General features: G+C 38.4%; 1 protein-coding gene across 3 annotated transcripts in view; it reads left to right on the top strand.

The window, feature by feature from the left end:
- The window catches only part of LOC110379459 (uncharacterized protein), a 290,441-nt gene that overhangs the window by 163,492 nt on the left and 106,584 nt on the right, over positions 1 to 20,365 (top strand). For all 3 annotated transcript variants that reach the window (XR_010276506.1, XM_064034719.1, XM_064034736.1), the window contains one exon: positions 18,222 to 18,364. Coding sequence is in view for 2 of the 3 variants with exons in the window: in XM_064034719.1 (XP_063890789.1) it covers positions 18,222 to 18,364 (143 nt within the window). In the remaining variant the exon portion in view is untranslated. The remainder of the gene's footprint in view (positions 1 to 18,221; positions 18,365 to 20,365) is intronic.

The raw sequence follows: 20,365 nt of genomic DNA, 5'->3' as shown, positions 1-20,365 counted from the left end.
TAATTAGTATTCCTGGTGGATGCCATGTAGCAAAGCATTGAACTAGACTGTTCGCTTCAGTAGTTTCACGAAATTGGCTGCTAGCTGTGGTCGTACCTATATCAATGTTTGATTGCTTTGATAGTCCGTCTGAATTCGAGTTCCGAATATCTGCTTCGTGGAAATTCTCAGTCGCAGTTGCTAAATGCTCGCTTTTAGGTAACTTGCTTTCGTTCTCGGTTTGACGCGCGTCTTTAGTGAAGCTTTTCCGTATGTGGATAAAATGAGTCTCAATGTTATCTATTCTGTACTTAAATTATAAAGAGGAAAGAGGCCTTTTAATTTGTTAATTTATAAACAGAAGCTGTTGGTGTTCCTTAAATATAATAAATAAGAGTAATATTTTTTTTTGTTTCATGGCTCAGAAACTACTGAACTAATTTGAAAAATTATTTCACTGTTGGAAAGCTATACTCTTCCCGAATAACGTAGGCTATATATTTTATCTTGGTACGGGCAGTAGTTCCCAAGGGACGCGGGTGAAACTGTGAGAAGATGGCTAATAAGTTGAAACCCATCCAGTAGTTTGCGTATAATCATCGGCAGGGATATTGAGCCCTGACCTTCACCTGCGCAGCAGCGATTTATTGGTTTATTGTCTTATGTGTACAGTGCGCAAAGCGATCCCCACTCTTCCGCCGAGAGCTCAATAACCGTGCCGAAAACTATACGAGAGGAGTAAACTTCCATACACCCAAACTTTTTCGTTCATAATATTAGTAGGATTACAAAAACTGTTTTCCCGAACATTTTGTAGCTAATCTTGGTACACTCATAAAACTTTGCCGTTGATCACAGCTCAGTTCCTTAACACTGTTAAAGTCCTGATTTAATTAAGCTGATCTCCGTTCCGTCCCAGGTTCGAGTCCCGGCGGCGGGGTGACAATTGTTCGGTAGCAATTAGTCCCATTGGGATGATGTGCTTTTTGACACTGTCCCTGAGGGGCTTTAACCTGAGATTGAGGTGTAATGGGATTACGGTGCTTGGTGAGAACGTTACGGTGTATTTGTGCGGCTACTGGTAGTTTGGGCGGCTTTCAGACTTTGCTTTAATATTATAGCGTACTATAACAATATTGAGTACCATACGTTGTTATGGACATATTCACACTGTACAAATAAAACTTTTAAGTTCTCTTTAAAACTTTATAAACAAATATCTGCGTTGCATTCCACCCGCGTCCCGACGGCACTGCTTCTCGCATCTGGACAAAGTACCAAATTCCATTTAAGAGTTCACCTCAAAAATTAAATAGTTTTTACGTGAAAGCCATATAGACGGTTACTTTCGAAAGTACATTATGAAAGGTTACTAAAATAAAATTCATTTAATATCGGTAGTTTCAGCGTAAAGGATAGCTATCTCGTACTGCGAACATTTATTAATTGCTGATTTATATCAGAGTACATTTTCTTTCAAAGGAATTCCGATAAGTATAATGAAAACTGCAATTTATTTGTTCACAAAGCATAATAATATTGAAATATTTCAGTCCGTTCCTGCGACAACAATTAAAATGGAAGTTTTCTCTTTACAATTTAAGTCTAGGAATCATATTGCAACAGTATTAAATTCATGTTTCAATGATTATTGATAAAGAATTATGTGGAACTCTTATGAAAGAATTATATGTTCTGCATTCTGTTTTTGCCTTTGATCTGATTAATTCTCTTAATGAAATATCACTGAGAATTTCCAATAATGAGGATTTTGATGAAAGTAGTAATACTGTGTGATAGTGGGAATATCAGAATAATAATATTCAGGCTACATTGGTTACTTCATTTCCATGTGCGGGAATAGATTCCCTCGAGATGCGAATGAAACCGGACCACGGATTCTTGATAAAAAAATTGTTTAAGTAAGTTTAGTTTCTTACAGAAAACTTAATTAAAAACAAATCTTAGCGTTCACATCCTAAGACTTTAGTCCCAGGTAGTAATGCATACTTTGGCACTATCTCTTCACCGGACCGTCGGCACGTAATTTAGGCGGGTTTACACGGGCTCCCGGGTGCCACGCTAATCCCCCTTTAATTATCCCGGCTGTCCAACCAGCCCCGGAGTAAGGAAAGATCAGCAGATATGCCATAATGCAGGTAGGTCAGGCGCCTTCTTTTCGGTCTAAACGTACGGTGGCTATGACCAAAACGATCAAACGAGTGAACTAGGCGTTTGGGTTCTTTGAGACATCTGTCAAGGATTTTTAGGGTTCCGTACCCAAAGGTTAAAACGGGACCCTATTGTTTTCGCTCCTCTGTCCGTCACCAAGCTGTATCTCATGAACCGTGATAGTTAGAGAGTTGAAATTTTCACAGATGATGTATTTCTGTTGCCGCTATAAGAAACATGATTGGGGGGCTCCCATATAACAAACATGATTTTTTTGCTCATTTTTGCTCTGGTACGGAACCCTTCGTGCGCAAGTCCGACTCGCACTTGGCCGGTTTTTTATTGGTGTAATAAAATGATCGTGTCTAAAGAAGGTATATACACCCGCATTTTGGCGCGCTACTTTCTTAGGCGATTTTTCGTTACGGCACCTCCGATAGTCATTTTGTTCTCCATGAACCACTACTACCACTCATCTAAGAATATCCTCGAGAATTTTGTAACTAGTTAAATACAAGTCCTCAGAGGCTCCTCCAACTATCACAAAATTAATTTCAAGTTTGTTTCGAATTCTAATACGGGCCTGTGTGGGATTATGAATGTGCTTCTAGAATATTCCTTAAAATTTAATTGCAGTTTGCTTGACGTGAAAGCAGGTGATATATGAAACATGTCAGAACTTAGCAGACGCATTAGAAGCGTCGCACGCTATTAGTAAGTCTGAAGGCCCGTTTTAGAGGTTTCAGACAAAGTTTTACATAGTTATCTGACAGATAAAGCTTTAGAATAGTATTCAAAATTAAAAACAATTTCTATGGTATTATCTGTCACCTATCTCGAATTTTATCTGGAATCTCTGAAACTGGCCTTCAGAAGCATATGCGTTGAAAGTAATACTCACATAATCCCAAGCTTCAAATGCTATTGAAATAAACTGAGAGTTCTTGAAAACAGTCTCATTACGTTTCTATCAGAATACCTCAACGTTTGACTAACCCATACAATGTGAAGCTATTCCTGACAATGTGCCCTAGTAACTACCCCTTTATCAGCAACTTACACAAAGCTATTTAGGGCACATGAAAACCTACAGAATTTCCTACTTTCCACACCTATCATAACTAATAAAATACGCCGCAGATACTATAAAAAAAATACATAATAACAGCCACTTTCCCAAACGATATTTGTATTTCTAACATCAGCTGGCTGATACGTACGTTATAGAGGGTGTTCTCGGCCGTAACATCGAGCGTGTGCTAGTTAGCAGCCGTGTTTGTGCCGATACAAGCGTGAGCACGCATAACTTTGCACACCCCTTATATAAGAGCTGGCTCAAACGATCCGATCGAGCTTCAAGTGAATTTACTTTTAATCTCTGTTTCATAATTTTATCCGCGTCTTGACTTTGTGCAGTCTAGTGTTTGAAGTTGATACGGGTAAGTTGAAAGTGTAAAGTTTGTAGCTTTAATGGATAAAGAAGAGAAATCTGTATGAAGTATGGAGTAATTATGAGCGGAAAACTCTTGACCGTCATGATTATTCTTATCCATGCCATTCCCTATAATAGTCATAGCATACAATAATTTTATAATAACTTATGTTTTTTATATATTTTATTGTTTGTATTGCTGTTGGTGGGCCAATAAATAAAAAAAACCGGCCAAGTGCGAGTCGGACTCGTGCACGAAGGGTTCCGTAAATTACAGTTAAATCAACCTATCTCAAAAACTATAAGAGATACTTTGATCAAACCAAAAATCGTTGAAAGAGTTAATTAGCATGCATCACCTCTATTTTTTTTAGAATTTTATACCCCGTAGTTATAAAAATAGAGGGGACATACTTTTTACGACTTTGAGAGCTGATATCTCAAAAACCGTTCACTTTAAGAAAAATGTTTTTTAGAAAACTTTATATCATTTTAAAAGACCTTTCCATTGATACCCCACACGGGTATGTACATCGAAAAAAAAAATTTCATCCCTCAGTTACATGTATGGGGGGCCCCACCCCCAATTCTTTTTTTTACTATTTAGTGTCATATTTTTGTAGCGGTTCATACAACACATATTCCCATCAAATTTCATCACTGTAGTACTTATAGTTTCCGAGTAAATCGGCTGTGACAGACGGACAGACGGACAGACGGACAGACGGACATGACGAAACTATAAGGGTTCCGTTTTTGCCATTTTGGCTACGGAACCCTAAAAATGACTCTTCACCCTAATATCCATTTCGGCTTAAGTTATACTTAATCAGTTACAGTTACAGCCTTTTTGTCGTCCGACTGCTATGCTCTCACACGGAGAAGGATTGAGCGTTAATCGTATAAAAAAATGTAGAAAGCAATTTATCCAACTGTACCCCTTATCTCGTGTTAAAACCTTGCGGTGACAGAATTAAGTCGCACGTGTGAACAAGGCGTTAGCGTAGGTGTTTCTTTTGAATATCCCCTGATTGGCTTCGTGGCTTGTTTCCTAATAACCAGCCCTCCGGTGTGTTCTGCGCTTAATCATATTAGTAGAACAGTTGTTTACTTCATGGGTTCCGTTTACTAACTTGACTGTAAAATGGGTGTAATTTAGGTGGTAGGATAAAATTTTTATTCGACTTTAAATCGAATTAAAGGAGACTTTAATTTTAAATTCCTTCTTACATAACAATCGGTTAAAAATGACACACACAACCTCATTTCCGCCACAAAATAAATACACCGGACATAATTGGCGACATTTATAACGAACGTAACATTATAATTACAGTGCACGGACGAGTGAACAAATGACATACAATTATCAACTGGTAACACGACCTTTGCGCCAAAATTACTGGCATCCAGCTGCGAAATTCATGAGTTACTTCCAAATCACCGATAATTTTGTTTCAAGCTAAATTAGTTTGAGCCAAACACCTGTCGATTTTCAACTGTTATTTGGTTTATTTTGGACACAATAGTTTCTGCTTTTCCAAGTTAATTAAGCTTAACATTTGCCTGGAATAATGTCACACTGATATTAATATAGGTGAAATTTTGTACGATGGATGGATGGTGTGAAAGTCGACATGGCTAGAAAGAATGATATTTGTGAGATGACGGCAGAAAGAAGTGTATGGAAGAAGACAACGTGTTTTGCCATATAAAATTGGGATGTGGGCAGGAGAATTATGAATATTGGTTGTTTGTATGTGTGCAAGTTTCTACTCTAAACGGATTTTAATTAAACAAGGGAATATATAAAATAAAATACGTCAGAATAAGATACTTTTTACCCGCGTGCGGTAAGTTTTTCTTCCAGGAAGCAGGCGAAACGCCGGCGGAGCATAGTAGTCAAATAAACGTAGCTTGAACTAAGAGACCCCCATCTTATCGTTTGAAATGAAACAAACGAATCCTATATCAATATGTCTGAAGCGCTCGACGCTTGACAAACATCCCGTATTTGTAAGGATCTCTTGAGATTTTTCAATTTGCTTCCCTTCCCTTCCTCCTCTCCCCGGACTTTCAGTTTAGGTCCCAAGCTCTCCTGAATCCCGAACTGCGCAGTAGACACTCAGAAAAAAAATGCCCATTTTTTATCTGACCTTGTATAGAAACGAAATAGATCCTAAAAATGTTTTAGATAACTTGTCAATCAAATTATGTCTAACACAATATTAAAAGAACTTAAAAAGAAAAGACTTTTAAATGTTTAGAATTTCCACAAAAAAATCATATCATCTAAAACTTTAGTTACGTTTAGTTAGTATTTCTAAGGACTTTCACGGTCCAGTTTTTCAATGTATGTCCGTCTATATGACATCATTATTTCAGCTACGTCAACATAAATTCTAGTGCCAAAATATTCCTTAGTAAAATTGCAGCACGGGGCATCAAATGCAGCTTTGATGGTCAGTGAGTCGCGAGATTGAACGACACGTCGAACCAGGCCGGAACTTTCCCTCGCCGATCCGATAACTACCTCATTTGCCTTTGTATGTTGAGGCTCTAGCGATAGTATGAAAACTGCTAAACACCATAAGTATTTATAGGAATAATGGTGTCCAGGCAAATTATTGGCCTCGTGGGCTGTTCTCACAAAGAAGATCAGCCAGCAGTGCCCTATATATGAGTGTGGTAGTAAGGCGGTGTATATACGCATTTATACACACTTGTGTGCAGTCTCTATCCTCATTATTCACTCTCATAGTCTCATGAGACGGCAATCCGACACAACGGAGAGAGATCAGGGGCAGTGACAAGGCAAGTGACATTTACGTGCTCTCCGATGCACGGGTGTGCCACCACTAACTCTCAGCTGCTTTTTAATGCAAGTTTAGTCCCACCCGGGAATCGAACTGAGATCATGTACACAACAAACACGCGATGCGATTACTAAACCATCGAGGCAACATCAATCATAATAGCATCCAACGTGCGAATATTTATTATTTCAGTACAAAATTCTCAACATCTAATCTTAAAAAATATAGACTTGATGTCTGTTCTCAAACTTTACGCATATCCTGTTCGTTATAAAAATAGCACACTGGGTTTTACACGCCCAGTTCTTAACGTTCCAACTAAACTTCTATTTTTGAGTTGGCATTAACATTAATGGAATGATAACGAAATTGCTTTGAAGATAAATAGCCACTTGCATCGTGTGCAACATTGCTGTCAATCATGTTATTGTATAATGCATCAGTTGCCGTCCTTTGAGGGATGTGTCATCTCGGATAATGTGTGTCTCAAGCAGGTGATGTTGTCAGCTTGTCACTGTCAAATATTAATTAACACGTCTTAAGTGAGAATCGCGGATCGATCGATCATAAAGTGAATGAACGCTTGGCGCGGTCGATCCATGGATAGGTGACCACCTCGTCATAATGAGTTCTTCCTTGTTTCGAAAAGCGCGATATAGCGTAAATCCCGGCTATCATTTGAATATCAGTCATACCAATTGGTAATGGGTTGCCCGGGTAACTGGGTTGAGTCAGATAGGCAGTCACTACTTATAAAACACTGGTAAGTACTCAGACTGCATCCAGTTAGACTGGAAGCCGACCCCAACATACTTGGGCAAAAAAGGATAGGCAGTTGAAGTGAGGCTATAGAACTAGATAGTAGGGGAGGCCTAGAAGGGATTTCGGGATTTACTCAAGCGCGGCAGATTAGTATATAGGGAGGTACCTATTACCCCAGTTAACACCTGCACCAAATATAAGCCCTGTATATGCAGCCGCGCGTCTAGAATAAAGGATCAGATTAGTAAAAAAAAAATTATCATCTGACATTCTCCAGCGCGTCAGATTAAGTTAGGGTAAGTTAGTTATATGCTAAAAAGTGTATATTCCACTAATCTGACAATTTGCGATTGACGATAAGAAGTAGGAAGGTTACAAACTTGTAAAAAAAAAACGTCATCTTGACTTTCTCGAGCGCGGCTATTTTTTTTTTATTTTGAAGGGAGTAATTCAACGTTCACGAAAAATATAAAATCTGACGATTCCCGTAAGCCGAAGTAAGGAAAATTAATCGATAAAGTTTAAAGCGTGCAGCTACGTGATGCCGGTATTCTCCTCCCAAGTTTCTATTCCTCTCTCTCTTTTTTCAATTCAATTCATTTGCAATAAGTGTTAGTACATTTTGGGTCTTAAATAATGTACACTAATATTATAAAGCTGAAGAGTTTTTTGTTTGAACTCGCTAATCTCAGGAAGTTACTGGTCATGGTATGCAGATATATTGTTTTTAACGAAGACGATTCATTTTATTGCATACTTTTGTTAAATACGTGTGCCTTCCAGTTGCATTGTTTGTCTATCGTGATACCGAGAAATGCCGTTTCGTATACTTCGCCTTTTTTATACAGGTCGTGGTGGCCTAGTCATCCGGTTAACATTGGCTCTACTCTGCATAACGTGGTTCACAAATTACGCGCGTAGTGTCGCTTCATCAATGAAAGCAACTGCTATCTCTTTCTATCTGTTCTGCAAGAGTGGCAACGCGCAACTCTACTGGATGGTTTTAATTAAACTAATAAATTAAGTCTTTATACGTATTTTTTTGTATGTATGAAAATAGCTGGGAAAAAGGCTGGGCAGATTATTTAGATTTTAGATTTATCTATGGGTATTAAATTGAATAAAATTAGTTTTTGTAAGATTTACGCGTAGATTATTTCCGTCAAGCCATGTTATTATAGATTCTATTGTATTGTTTATGACACATGTATATTTATCAATGTCATTATAATTAAATGTAATTATTATTGAAATTTATGTAATGTATGAGCAGATTGATACACTTCGCTAATAGCAATGTCATATATCATTGTATTATGTGCCTTCTTATCGAGAACAACCTTTATTATAACAGCTTTGTTGAAATGTTTGTCCGTTCTGAGATATATCTCAAAAAGTGTCTTTTTGATCCATAGATCAAAAAGTGTGTAAAAGTTGATAGTACTTAGAAGACATACTCGTAGTAGCACTTAGATATTCCTTTAAAAACTTGAGATATCAATGGATTATTTAGTTTTAACTTTTACACACTTTTTGATCTATATCTCAGGACGGGCAAACGTTAACAAAGCTGTCATATTAAAGGTTGTTCTAGATAAAAAGGCCTATACAATGATATGTATGACATTGCTATTGGTGGAGTGTACGAGGTTCCGTATATTTGTGTCCATTGTCCTTTATGTTTTTCATACTTATTTGCTTATAAATAAAAGTTTTGTACTTCAAAGAATAGGTACATACTGGTTTATTTACTTGCAATTTTTTCAGTTCTTCAATTTGTTAAAAGGTTTGCAAAAAAACTTTCCATTGTCAGATTAAGCGAATTCCTCCAGATAATCGTCAGATTATAAGATGATTACGTTAAGGGTACATAAATGAACCATATATATCTTAATCTGACGCGCTCGAGTATTTCAAAATGGCGATTTTTTTTTGCAATTTCAAGTAATGGCCACGAGTTTAGGTCACGTCTAAATCGTCAGATTATTGCATAAGAGCCTTCGTTTTGGTTCACTTAACACCCCTTTTGATAATCTGACACGCTCGATAAAATTATTTTTTTTCCCATTTTTAACCCTTACCTACTGCCACCCCCACCATGGAAACAGTCAGATTAATATACGTATGTTTTCAAAATGACGTAGGACGTGCATGCTATTAATATCTGACGCGCTCGAGTATGTCCATGCAACTGTTTTTTTTTACATTTTTGAAAGTTTATAGCCGCTCCACCCACCGATGAAAGTGTGTGTATGTCAGGACATTTTTTTCTTCTTATCATCTAAGCTTCGCAATCTAATAGGTCTCATTGACGCTCGAGTCACTCCCGATTTAGCACTCTCGCCTCCCCTACTAAGAGATGCAGTAGATACGGAAGACATGCGGTCGTCTGCAACTGTGGCACATTGACACTCGGGAAATTGCGCTCGCTCTGTACGTGTTAAGTGTTAGTGGTTACCGTCATGTCGCCTGTTTGCCAACTCGTCGAATTAATATCTTGTTTATGCCCGTCTGTTAGCCGTGGTTATCAAGTTGTTTGGGATAACCATTTGGCTGTGTTTTGGGGTTGTATCATGAGTTGTTAATAGGGTCATGTTACTAACACCTTTGAGCTATGGACTATCTTCATTATTATAATCGCTTTAATATTCCTTTTCGTTCCAGTGTTAGTTCTTAAGCTAGTAGAACGTGTCCTACTAACAGTTTCCTTCTTATAATCCCCAGTTCATGCATGAACTTCTCAACCAAAGCTCTTTTAAATTGAGGGCTTGAAGTGCATTTTGCTGATCCTGAGCGTGAATAGCACCCGAGGAAGTGGGGGGGAGGGTGTCTCGTAAGCCGACTTACAGCAATAAGCCGCAATTCATACTATTAGCAGTGAATGTGTTCTTAGAGTGGCCACGTAGTACGTGCTCCCGGATAACGGACTTTTTAATAAAACGGGATTGTCTGAAGCGTTTCTTACAAATTGGTCTCTTCACAACGGTATGGAGTTGAATCAATGGCACTTCGCAATACAGTGCAGCTAATGGCGTGGAAAATTTGCTTGTCTCAACAAATGTTAGACTTGTTGAGGAAATGAAAATTGTTTTTCTATTTGCTGTTGCTGCCATTTCAAGTTTTAGTAAAAATAGCTACGTTAATATAAGGTTGTTTTCTAAAATTACTATTAGAGCTTAAGGAATTAGTCAGACAATTTACCACCCTATAGAATTGGTTATCATAACACTCAATTGCACATTATCACATCACGTTCATGACTAAGCGACTAAAATCACGCAAAACACATGTTGTTAGGCTTGACTTATAGTTTTACTAAGTATCCCGGAACGCCTGGTCACGCTACTAACGCCACGGGACCGGTATTATGCGGGGCTCGGCGGCGCACCTCTAGCGAATAGCATTCAGCCATGGAGAACGAAATGACTAGCGGAGATGTCATAACGCACGATCTTCTAAGATTGTAGCGTGCCAAAATACGGGTGTTCGGGGGACTAGGGACGTCATTAGCTTAGAGTAACAGGCACAATATTTTCAAAATAAAATCACAATAAATATCAATCTTGATTTATTTATTTATGTACACAGTAGCACACACTGAATACAGACAAGAATAAAATAGATCATATAGTACATAGGCACAGCTTACTTTGTCCCTTAGATTCCTTATCAAATCTGACAAAGATTTATTTGTCATCTCGTTAGTTCTTGTAACTGATCCGGCCAACCTTACGTTGCTTGACCTACAAAAAGGGGCCTGACCTACCTTCCTTATGGCATCTCCGCTATCATTCCTTCCTCCGTGGTTTCAACGCTCTAGGTAGCAAGGTAATGCGATGCAGGCGCAAATTGCCCCCTTTATGCTCAACTTGTACGGTATGAGTATGCCCGCAATACGAATTATTTAAGCTGGGCTTTAGCGCTCTGACTTGATATTTGCATTCAGAGTCAGCTGTACTGAAATTATTTTGAGCAATGTAGAACAGTTTTGCGGTATTGCTAGCAGATTGTACATAGATAGAACTGTAATGAATTCCAAATAAAATAAACCGGCCAAGTGCGAGTGGGACTCGCGCACGAAGGGTTCCGTACCATTATTTAGTGTAAACAAAAAAAAAAACTTTTGTTGTATGGGAGCTATATAGCGGCAACAGAAGTATGTACATCATCTTTGAAAATTTCAGCTCTCTAACTATCACGGTTCATGAGATACAGTCTGGCGACAGACGGACGGACTTACGGACAGAAGAGCGAAAACAATAGGGTTCCGTTTTACCCTTTGGGTACGGAACCCCAAAAACTGCTCAATTTGAAAGCTATCTGAAAAAAAAAAACTTGCGTAAACGGCCATCTAATAGAGCATAAAAGCGCGAAAACCCGCGAGAGTCGACACCCGCGCATTTTGAAGTGCCTTATCGCAGATTTACGAGATCGCGCCGCGTTTTGAACGGCACATGTGCTTAACGAGGTCGCAAGGATCGTGTGGACTCGGCTTTATCGCCTAACATCGGATTATGAGTCGTAAGTGAATTTAACTGGCGTATTCGGCAGATAAGTGCCGCAATGGGCGTCCTATGTCGACATAAGGCGTTAGCTTACATGAATTTGATAAGGTACCTACTCCGAATGAGATTGTGTCTATAAATAGCATTTTAATTTTAACACATTGTTTTGGCAGGTTCTGAAATAATCCAAGGTACATAGATAGGATTATAATTAACAATACATTATGTAGTTCTGCCTGAAACTTTGATATAGATATGAGATTGTATGTATAGAAAAATAGGTCTAAGTATAGACAATTTTTTTTTCGAGGATAATTATTTAATGATACAGGTGTTACTTAGTAATATCTGTTAACATTACACAATACGATATTTTAACAAAGTGAGACGATGTAGCATTTGAACAGAAATTAATTTGTAGCTTGAAGTTTGGGACGCGTTTATGAATATCATTGTGACAGGGATATAATAGGTATAGACTCATCGAGCATTCTGTTCAGGTCTGTGCTGCTGCCTTTCATTTGATGTTGCTTTTTTAATACATTAAATTATTAACCTATAATGTCAAAAGTTAAAAGTCAAGTTTAATTAATCTTCTCAAATTATGTAATACTAGCTTTTGCCCGCAACTTCGTTCGCGTGGAATAGTGACTACCAGCAGATTTTTGATTTGACCAATAGATGGCGCTATATGTCCGGAATAATTTGATTTTTATTTTATTTTTCGTAATAAAAACTATCATATGTCCTTTCTCAAGTTTCAAACTATGTCTGTACCAAATTTCACACAAATCGGTTCAGTAGTTAAGGCGTGAAGAAAAGACAGACAGACAGACAGACAGACAGACAGAGTTACTTTCGCATTTATAATATTAGTTTGGATTGCATCTATTGTTATTTTTTTACTCGCAATCGGTGACTTATGCTGTTGACTTCTAGATGTAAAATTATTTTGAATTTTTTAATATAAGTTTATAAGTTTTTATGGGTGGTTGAATTTCCCAGACCTGATAATACTGACCTAAATGGCTGTCAAATACATAAGTTACCTACGCAGTTGTACCTACATAGCTGGCTCAGTTCATCTATACACGAATCCTTGTGACTGATTACTTAGGCAAGTATGTTTGTTCATTGAACCTTCTCATAGCAAGATTATCATTTTATAACATTTTCGTCGCAGAATCGTCATGGAAAGACAAGAGCACTTCTTTTTATAGTGAAGTAAAACTGGAAGTCGGTCGTTTACCTAATTTTATTTGGGGGTTGGCCGTAAAGTCGGTAGCTTGATTGACACGTTACGATCTGTCCCCGGCTCGGGAGGCTGTTGCCACCTGCGGGTGGGGCAGAATGGGGGGCGGGGGGTTAACGTATTATTGTTTCTTTTATTTTTATATGAGGACTGAGTGCGTTTGTCATTGTACGGCGGGGTTATGTGGGAGAGAATGCCCGTATTTGCGCGTCAGTCTTGTTTTTAATAAATGGGGTGAAGTTTATGAGGCTGTGTGCTAATGTAAAAATATGCACCAAGCGGTACTTGCTACTTCAAGATTTCACGAAACCTAAATCCCGTTATTAGGTTTTTGTGAAAAACCTTGTAATAATTTGAAAACTGATAATTTTATTTTTTTATGTAAATAGATTTAGTTTTATCTACTTTGTTTATGTTTCAAGCAAATTAATTAAATAGTCCCACCAAAAAATATCCAAAATAAGCACAAAATACACATAGACAGAGCCCCAAGTTTATTCCAATTGAATAAATCATAACTGAGCGGACCAGGAAGCGACAGACGAAACATAAAGCGATGATACATTTGAGGATGAACAGGGTAGAGTAGATCAGACCCGACGGCTTGGCCCAAGGGAGGGCCCATTTTTGTTTAGGCCGCCTGCCCACGTCCGACTTGTAGGATAGATAATCGGGCCGATTTTATGTAGGACGACCTGACTAGGTTTTTAGGGCCTACTGCTTTAAGTGTATTCTATTTTTATCCGACAGAAAATCGGTCACCGATTTATTCGGATGTCAGCGGGCAGCCTTATGAATACACAACGTTGTATAGATCTCGTAACCATTGTCTATTTGCTGTTCATGAGATTCTCAATAATTTTACGAAATATCTCAATCTATATGACATCACTTTAGTAACTCTTGAAAAGTGTTTGAATATTCTGTAGGTATAACGCGGTAGAATTATGTAGTAGGTTTTGCTTTTTTGCCCAAACAACAATAGTGGTAGAAATTATTGCCATACTGAAAATCTATCCATCTAAGTATCTATCTATTAAAATGTTATTGCCGCCTGAGCGTGGAAAATAATGCATTTTTTTAACAAAGTTAATGCTTGGTACGGGCTTGCAGACCAATATACAAATTGTTTTCAATCGCGTAGGTACTACGGGGGATGGGTACGCCATTTATGTAACACACAACATTTTTCATTTAAAATCATTTGTGGTTTCAGAATATTTTTATTAGGTATAAAAGTCCCGGCATTGTATTATGGCCTGCTCTGTATTTTAAATTCTATGAATAGTAACGTGAGGGTTTTTAATATACTTAACATCTCGCTTTCATACCCAAAGCTACTGAAAGTATTTGAATCGATTTTCGTACTGATAAGCACTTTGTGGGAAGTAATTTTCTCGGGTTGATGAGAAAAAAATAATATCTTGGACGCCAATGGCTGATAAAAAGGTGAAGGAAAACATCTTGAGGAAACCTGGACCATAGTCTGAAATCTCCAACCCGCATTGAGCAAGCGTGGTGATTAATGCTCAATCCTTCTCCGTGTGAGAGGAGGCCGCAGCCCAGCGATAAAAAGGCTGTAACAGACGATAAAAAAAAAACATTCAAGAATTTTATTCATTTTAATTGACAAAATGAAGAAAATAACAATGTTTCTCTTAATACTTACCATGCAAATATAAACCTTTGAGAATATAATCGAATATCAATGGGGCACCCCTTGAGGCTGCATCACAAACAGCCCTCGGAGCTTTCTTTTATGATGTTTGTATAAGTAAACGCGCAGCGCCCCTAGCGGCACTGGGAGGAAATAAAACGATTTGTCATCAAGTTTAGTGAGACCATTACTGACTGATGTGTTCCTATTACGTTATTTATTGAATACTTACTTGCCTTTATCTTGACTATTGAATTTTATTGGGTGTGTAGAAGGAAGAGATTGATCTTATCTTGGTTTTGTTATGATGATTTTAATGTCGAAACGATTGTTTAAAATGCATAACAGTAACATAGTAAAAATTACACATGCATGTAAAAACAAAGTAAAGACTGTACTGTCTCCCCTTTGTACGGGAGGCAGACAATAAAGCTATAAAATAAGAAATGTACAGTTTTTAGCCGTTTACTGGAAACAACTTTTCTTTTTTTACTGCCTTATAACTGCACGGCATTGTTACAGGAGTATTTCTCACCAACAGTTTCCTTGATCACTATGGCCATCATTAATACGTAGATAATGCTTCATATTTAGTCAGCATGTTCATGACACAAGTATCAATGAAGACCTCATCTTTTTCCCATCTCAAAGACCATTCTCGCTAACTGTATTCCCGACACTTTCATACTCTCTCCGTTATTACAAGCCATTGTCATAAAAATGTATTTACGTTAACATCACCCGTTTAGTCACATATGCCGTGTAATTAAACTCGGCGGGTACAACAATGCTTGATTTTCGCACAAATGTAGCTCTGTGACTGCGTAAAACGTTCTCCGCTAACAAACTATTCAGAATTATTCATAGTTGTATTTGTATTAGTAAGTTGTATCTCTCAAGTATGAGTGTGGGTGCGACTCCAGGCAAGCACCAATGCAACTTTTCTAAGTTTGTATATACTTTCTAAGTATATCTTGGACAGTGTTTCAGAGGGCACGTTAGACTGTAGATCCTGGCTGTCATAGGAGTATCTCTGTAGTCAGAAGCCAGTAAGTCTGACAGCCGGTCTTACGCGCGTTTTGGGTTGAGGAGTTCAGATAGGCAGCCGCTCCTTATAAAACACTGGTACCTGCATTCGGTTAGACTGGAAGCCAACCCTAACATGTGTAATTGGAAAAAGGCAAAGGCGATGCACAGTTGCATTTGTAAATGGCTTCTCTATCTTTGCTGGTTAGTCTGTGTTGGTTAGTTTGCGTCCAATAACCCAGAGTAGTGAACTATTGGAAAAAAGCGTATCTATATCCCATTGTGATCTTTGTCTCCCACGCCACTTATCTGGGTTCCCCGATTCGCTTTGACGTCCTCTGTTTCAGTATTTGCTTTCACTAATATTCTGGGTACCCTTTGTACAAAGTACAAACGAAAAATGTTGTACCAATGTCGCAGAATTTTAATTAAAAGTTTTCGAAACAATTTTTTGTCAAACAAATGAGAACGTGAACAGAACATGTCATGTAGTATGTAAGCGCTAGTAAGCTTCATGAAGTACACAAGTGCGGATTGCAATAAATGATCCATCTATTGTGTTTCGATTAGAGATTGAAATTTTACATAGCTTGTATGAAAAATTACACTACCTTTGACGACCTCGATGGCGCAATGGTCACCATGCCGGACAGCTAAACCTGAGGTCCCAGATTCGATTCCCGGTTCGGTCGACATTTGTGTGACGAGCATGCTTCTTAGGTGTTATAACATGTATTTATAAATGTGTTGCGTTATGTAGTTTATAGTGTTGGCACCCATAACACAAGCTAATTAATAACTTACCGCTGGCCTAACCGACCGTGTGTGAAAAAGTATCCAGACACTATTATTTTAATCACAGAACAATGCATGGTTGGTTTATTGTAATCCGCAGTAAGTAAACAAGTCGATGCGGGATAAAGAAAGGATTATTCCGATACAAAGAGCAACAGAAATATTTGCTTTGATTTAATATGCGCAAATAGTCCGCAGCATTCGGTACAATCCAGGGTCCATCGGGCGGAATCTAATAGCGTTTCTAGGGAACCTTTTGTTGGTCTGTACGAGCTTGCAAATGAATGTGTCGCTTCACGAGAAATTCTATCGCTTCTCTGACAATGTACGAATTTGTGCAACGGCTAATACGCCCTTTGACTAGCAAATTATTTGCCTCTGTTGTTCTAAGCTCGACAAATTATGCAATATCAAAAACTAAAACTATTTAACAATTTTCGTGGAAATCGTTACGTATCCGTATTGACATTGAATACTTAAAAAAATAAACCTGAATATACCAAAAACTCAAATTAATTTAACGTTAGATACGTTTACGTGTACCGATCGTGTCAATTATTTTCAAGTAACTCCTAAAATAAAAGGAACACAATATTATAACGTCGAAGCTTACAACTTGTTCCTCCTTTAGAAAAAACAACGTAAATATAGCTTGATTATTGCCAATTATTGACAAGTAATACCATCGTCGAAAAACCGCTAAAGCGATTACAGGAGAAAAGATTTTCGTGAAAAAATTGCGTCTATTTTCGGGCGAGAGGTGTGTCGAGTTTACCAATGAAGAACGAAATGACTGGCGGAGGTACCTCACGGAAAATCGCCTAAGAAAGTAGCGCGCCAAAATGCGGGTGTGTGGTGGTCACTCTTATATGCCGTCTTTGAAACTGGCTCAGTTTTTGTAATACCAAAAATCGTTGACAGATATCTCTCAGAACCCGAAACGCCTCGCTAGCCCACTCGAAGCTGATCGATTTGGTTATATCCAACGTACGTATTTGACCTACCAGAAAGCATTTGACCAACCTGCATTATGGCATCTCCGCTCATCTTTTCTTACTCTGTAAGCTTACCCCATTCCACTCTGGGATAATATCGGCCGGACTGAAGCGTTTGTTTAACTTGTATTAAATATAACAAACAAAGGAATTCGCTTACTATAATATTAATAACGTAACGGCCGGCTCTGTACTATCGTTATTTTGTTTGCATACATCGCTCGTTCTCCCGAAAAGATCAAGGTTTGTTTTTCGTCGGACGATATTGAACATTAAAATTTTATGTTTTTACTACATTTTAGTGTGATATTTCTATAATGTAAAGTTTGATGGCTTGTGAAATTAGATTTTCCAGAGTTCGTAATTTGATAGAACTGACTTCTTGATGGGTATAATAGTAGATAGAAGAGAACGACCAAAGAAACGATGCATAGATGGTGTGAAAGTTGATATGGTTAGAAAGAATGTTACTTGTGAGATGATGACAGATGAAGATGATGAGGTTTTGAGATAACAAAACATGGTGCGCTGAAATAAAATAAGGATAAGGCAAGAGGACGATGATGAGCTATCTGGTAAAAGTACTGAACTGTCATTTGACACACATGTCAATTTTTATATAAGTACGTTTATCCCCTCGTGTTGTATCAATAAGTGACAACGGCAAGAGGATGATGAGTTTTCTGGCATCATGCTGAACTGGACCTATTTAGCACACACATATATTTTTAGGTACTTTTCCCCCTTTTGTTGCGTCAATAAATTATTTTCCTTCCTTTCTTTCTTTTATACATGATGTTAGTAGCTAACCAAGGTCTTATTGTTCTCAGAAGGTCAGGCGGAGGGGGGCGGTGGAGCAGGTGGGGCTGAAGACGATGAGGAGCAGGACTCGGGCTGGTGGGGGCAGTGCATGAGCACCTGCCCCGCCCCCGTACAGGATCTCTGCACCTCCAACCGATTTGACAACCTTCATGTAAGTCACAGTTTTATATAGGTATACTGGATAATTGGATTAGCTTGGAGTAGCCAATGATATGTGTGAACCACCTTAAGCAAGTTTGCGTGGGACGATTAAAGAGATAATCGGAACGATATTTTGTGTCTTTTTGTAGGACATGTGCATTATTGCTATCTGTGTGTTATATTTTCTGGCTGGCGGTAGCCTTAGAGACAAAACAAAATTCAGTACTTACCTATTCGCAAGATCCTCACCATAAAATGTACATAAGTGTCTCTCTAAACGCCCAAAAAAATGAGCCGAGCCTTTCACGAAAGGCAATAAAATCAAATTCCCGTAGCACTTAAACATTTTTTGATTTTTCCCAACATAGAGGGCGCCACGTCCCGGTCCTTTCAACCTGACAGCGCTCTGAACGTGTTAACAAAGGCTGCCTCGATAAAATTAAATTCTAACCCGTGTAATGCTGTGAAAAAGGCTACTGATTCCCGCCGTTGTGGGGAATACTAGCTTCTGGATGCGGTTTTACCCGTGCCTTGTGGGTACTTCTTCGCGTAATCTGATAAAAAGCAGCATGTATATTAATCTGGTATATGAGCTATTCTGGAGTTTTATCAAAATCCATCAAGTTATTTTTGCGTTGATCACCATCCACACATACGTAACACACAAAGTTTCGCGTTTATAAATTAGTATGATAGTAACCCGTCGTAACTATTTCGTGCACGTAGATAAAAAGTAGCCCATGGTCTTTCTCGATTCGATCGAAAAAAGTCGTGGTGGCCTAGTGGGTAAAGGACCAACCTCTCAAGTATGAGGGCGCGGGTTCGATCCCAGGTCAGGCAAGTACCAATGCAACTTTTCTAAGTTTGTATGTACTTTCTAAGTATATCTTAGACACCATTGCCTGTGTTTCGGATGGCACGTTAAACTGTAGGTCCCGGCTGTCATAGAACATCCTTGGCAGTCGTTACGGGTAGTCAGAAGCCAGTAAGTCTGACACCAGTCTAACTAAGGGGTATCGGGTTGCTCGGGCAACTGGGTTGAGGAGGTCAGATAGGCAGTCGCTTCTTGTAAAGCACTGGTACTCAGCTGAATCCGGTTAGACTGGAAGCCGACCCCAACATGATTGGGAAAAGGCTCGGAGGATGATGGTCTTTCTCGATTAACAGGCTTTCTTATACTGAAATATTTTTAAACAAACATACATACTTACAAACAAATCTTTTCAACTTCATGACTCGCACGTTGAGCCTATTCGTCATATTGCCAGCTCGTCGGCATCTGCCCTGTAAATCCTGATTAGATGTACGACTACACAAATCAATAGCCCCAGTAGGTTAGCTCTAGGCGAACACACATCATAGGTACGTTACAGATACTGAAATATTGCCTCTCGTTAGTCAACGCTGTATGAAATTCGACTGAATACTGCCAATATTGTTTTGGACAAAACCACAGACTGAGCTTGGCCCATATGTACATTTGTTACATATGTATATCGGGTGTGTCGTTCACAATCCACCATACTAGCTGTTACCCCGGTTTCACCAGTGTCCCGTAGAAACTGCTTACCGTATCAGGATAAAATATAGTTTATGCCACCCGGGGATAGTGTAGCTTCCAACGGTGAAAGAATTGTTTATATCGGTTCGGTAGTTTCCAAGCCCCTTGAGTACAAACAGACAAATGTTTCTCCTTTATTATGTTAGTGCTTATACACTAAAATGTTTTATATTTTGTTATAAAAATGATGAACTATAAAATGTATCGTTTATGTGATGCTGTTTATGACTTTCGTTTTTCATCAGGGCATTATTGTAATACCTACGTGTACGTGTAATTCTAGTGAATTTACACGAATATACGCTTGGAGTTTTAGTCTTTTTAGTCGTTTTATTCTTTGTTATAGAGTTTCTTAATTTGTTCTTAAATCTGTTAAAGTTAATCGACAACGTTTTTCTAGTGAAGCTCCTTGCTTACCTTAATTTGGGAATCAATCATATTTTATCCCGG

Source organism: Helicoverpa armigera, chromosome 1 (assembly GCF_030705265.1).
Source record: "Helicoverpa armigera isolate CAAS_96S chromosome 1, ASM3070526v1, whole genome shotgun sequence".
Taxonomy (NCBI): domain Eukaryota; kingdom Metazoa; phylum Arthropoda; class Insecta; order Lepidoptera; family Noctuidae; genus Helicoverpa; species Helicoverpa armigera.
This window is presented reverse-complemented; position numbering and strand designations above follow the sequence as displayed.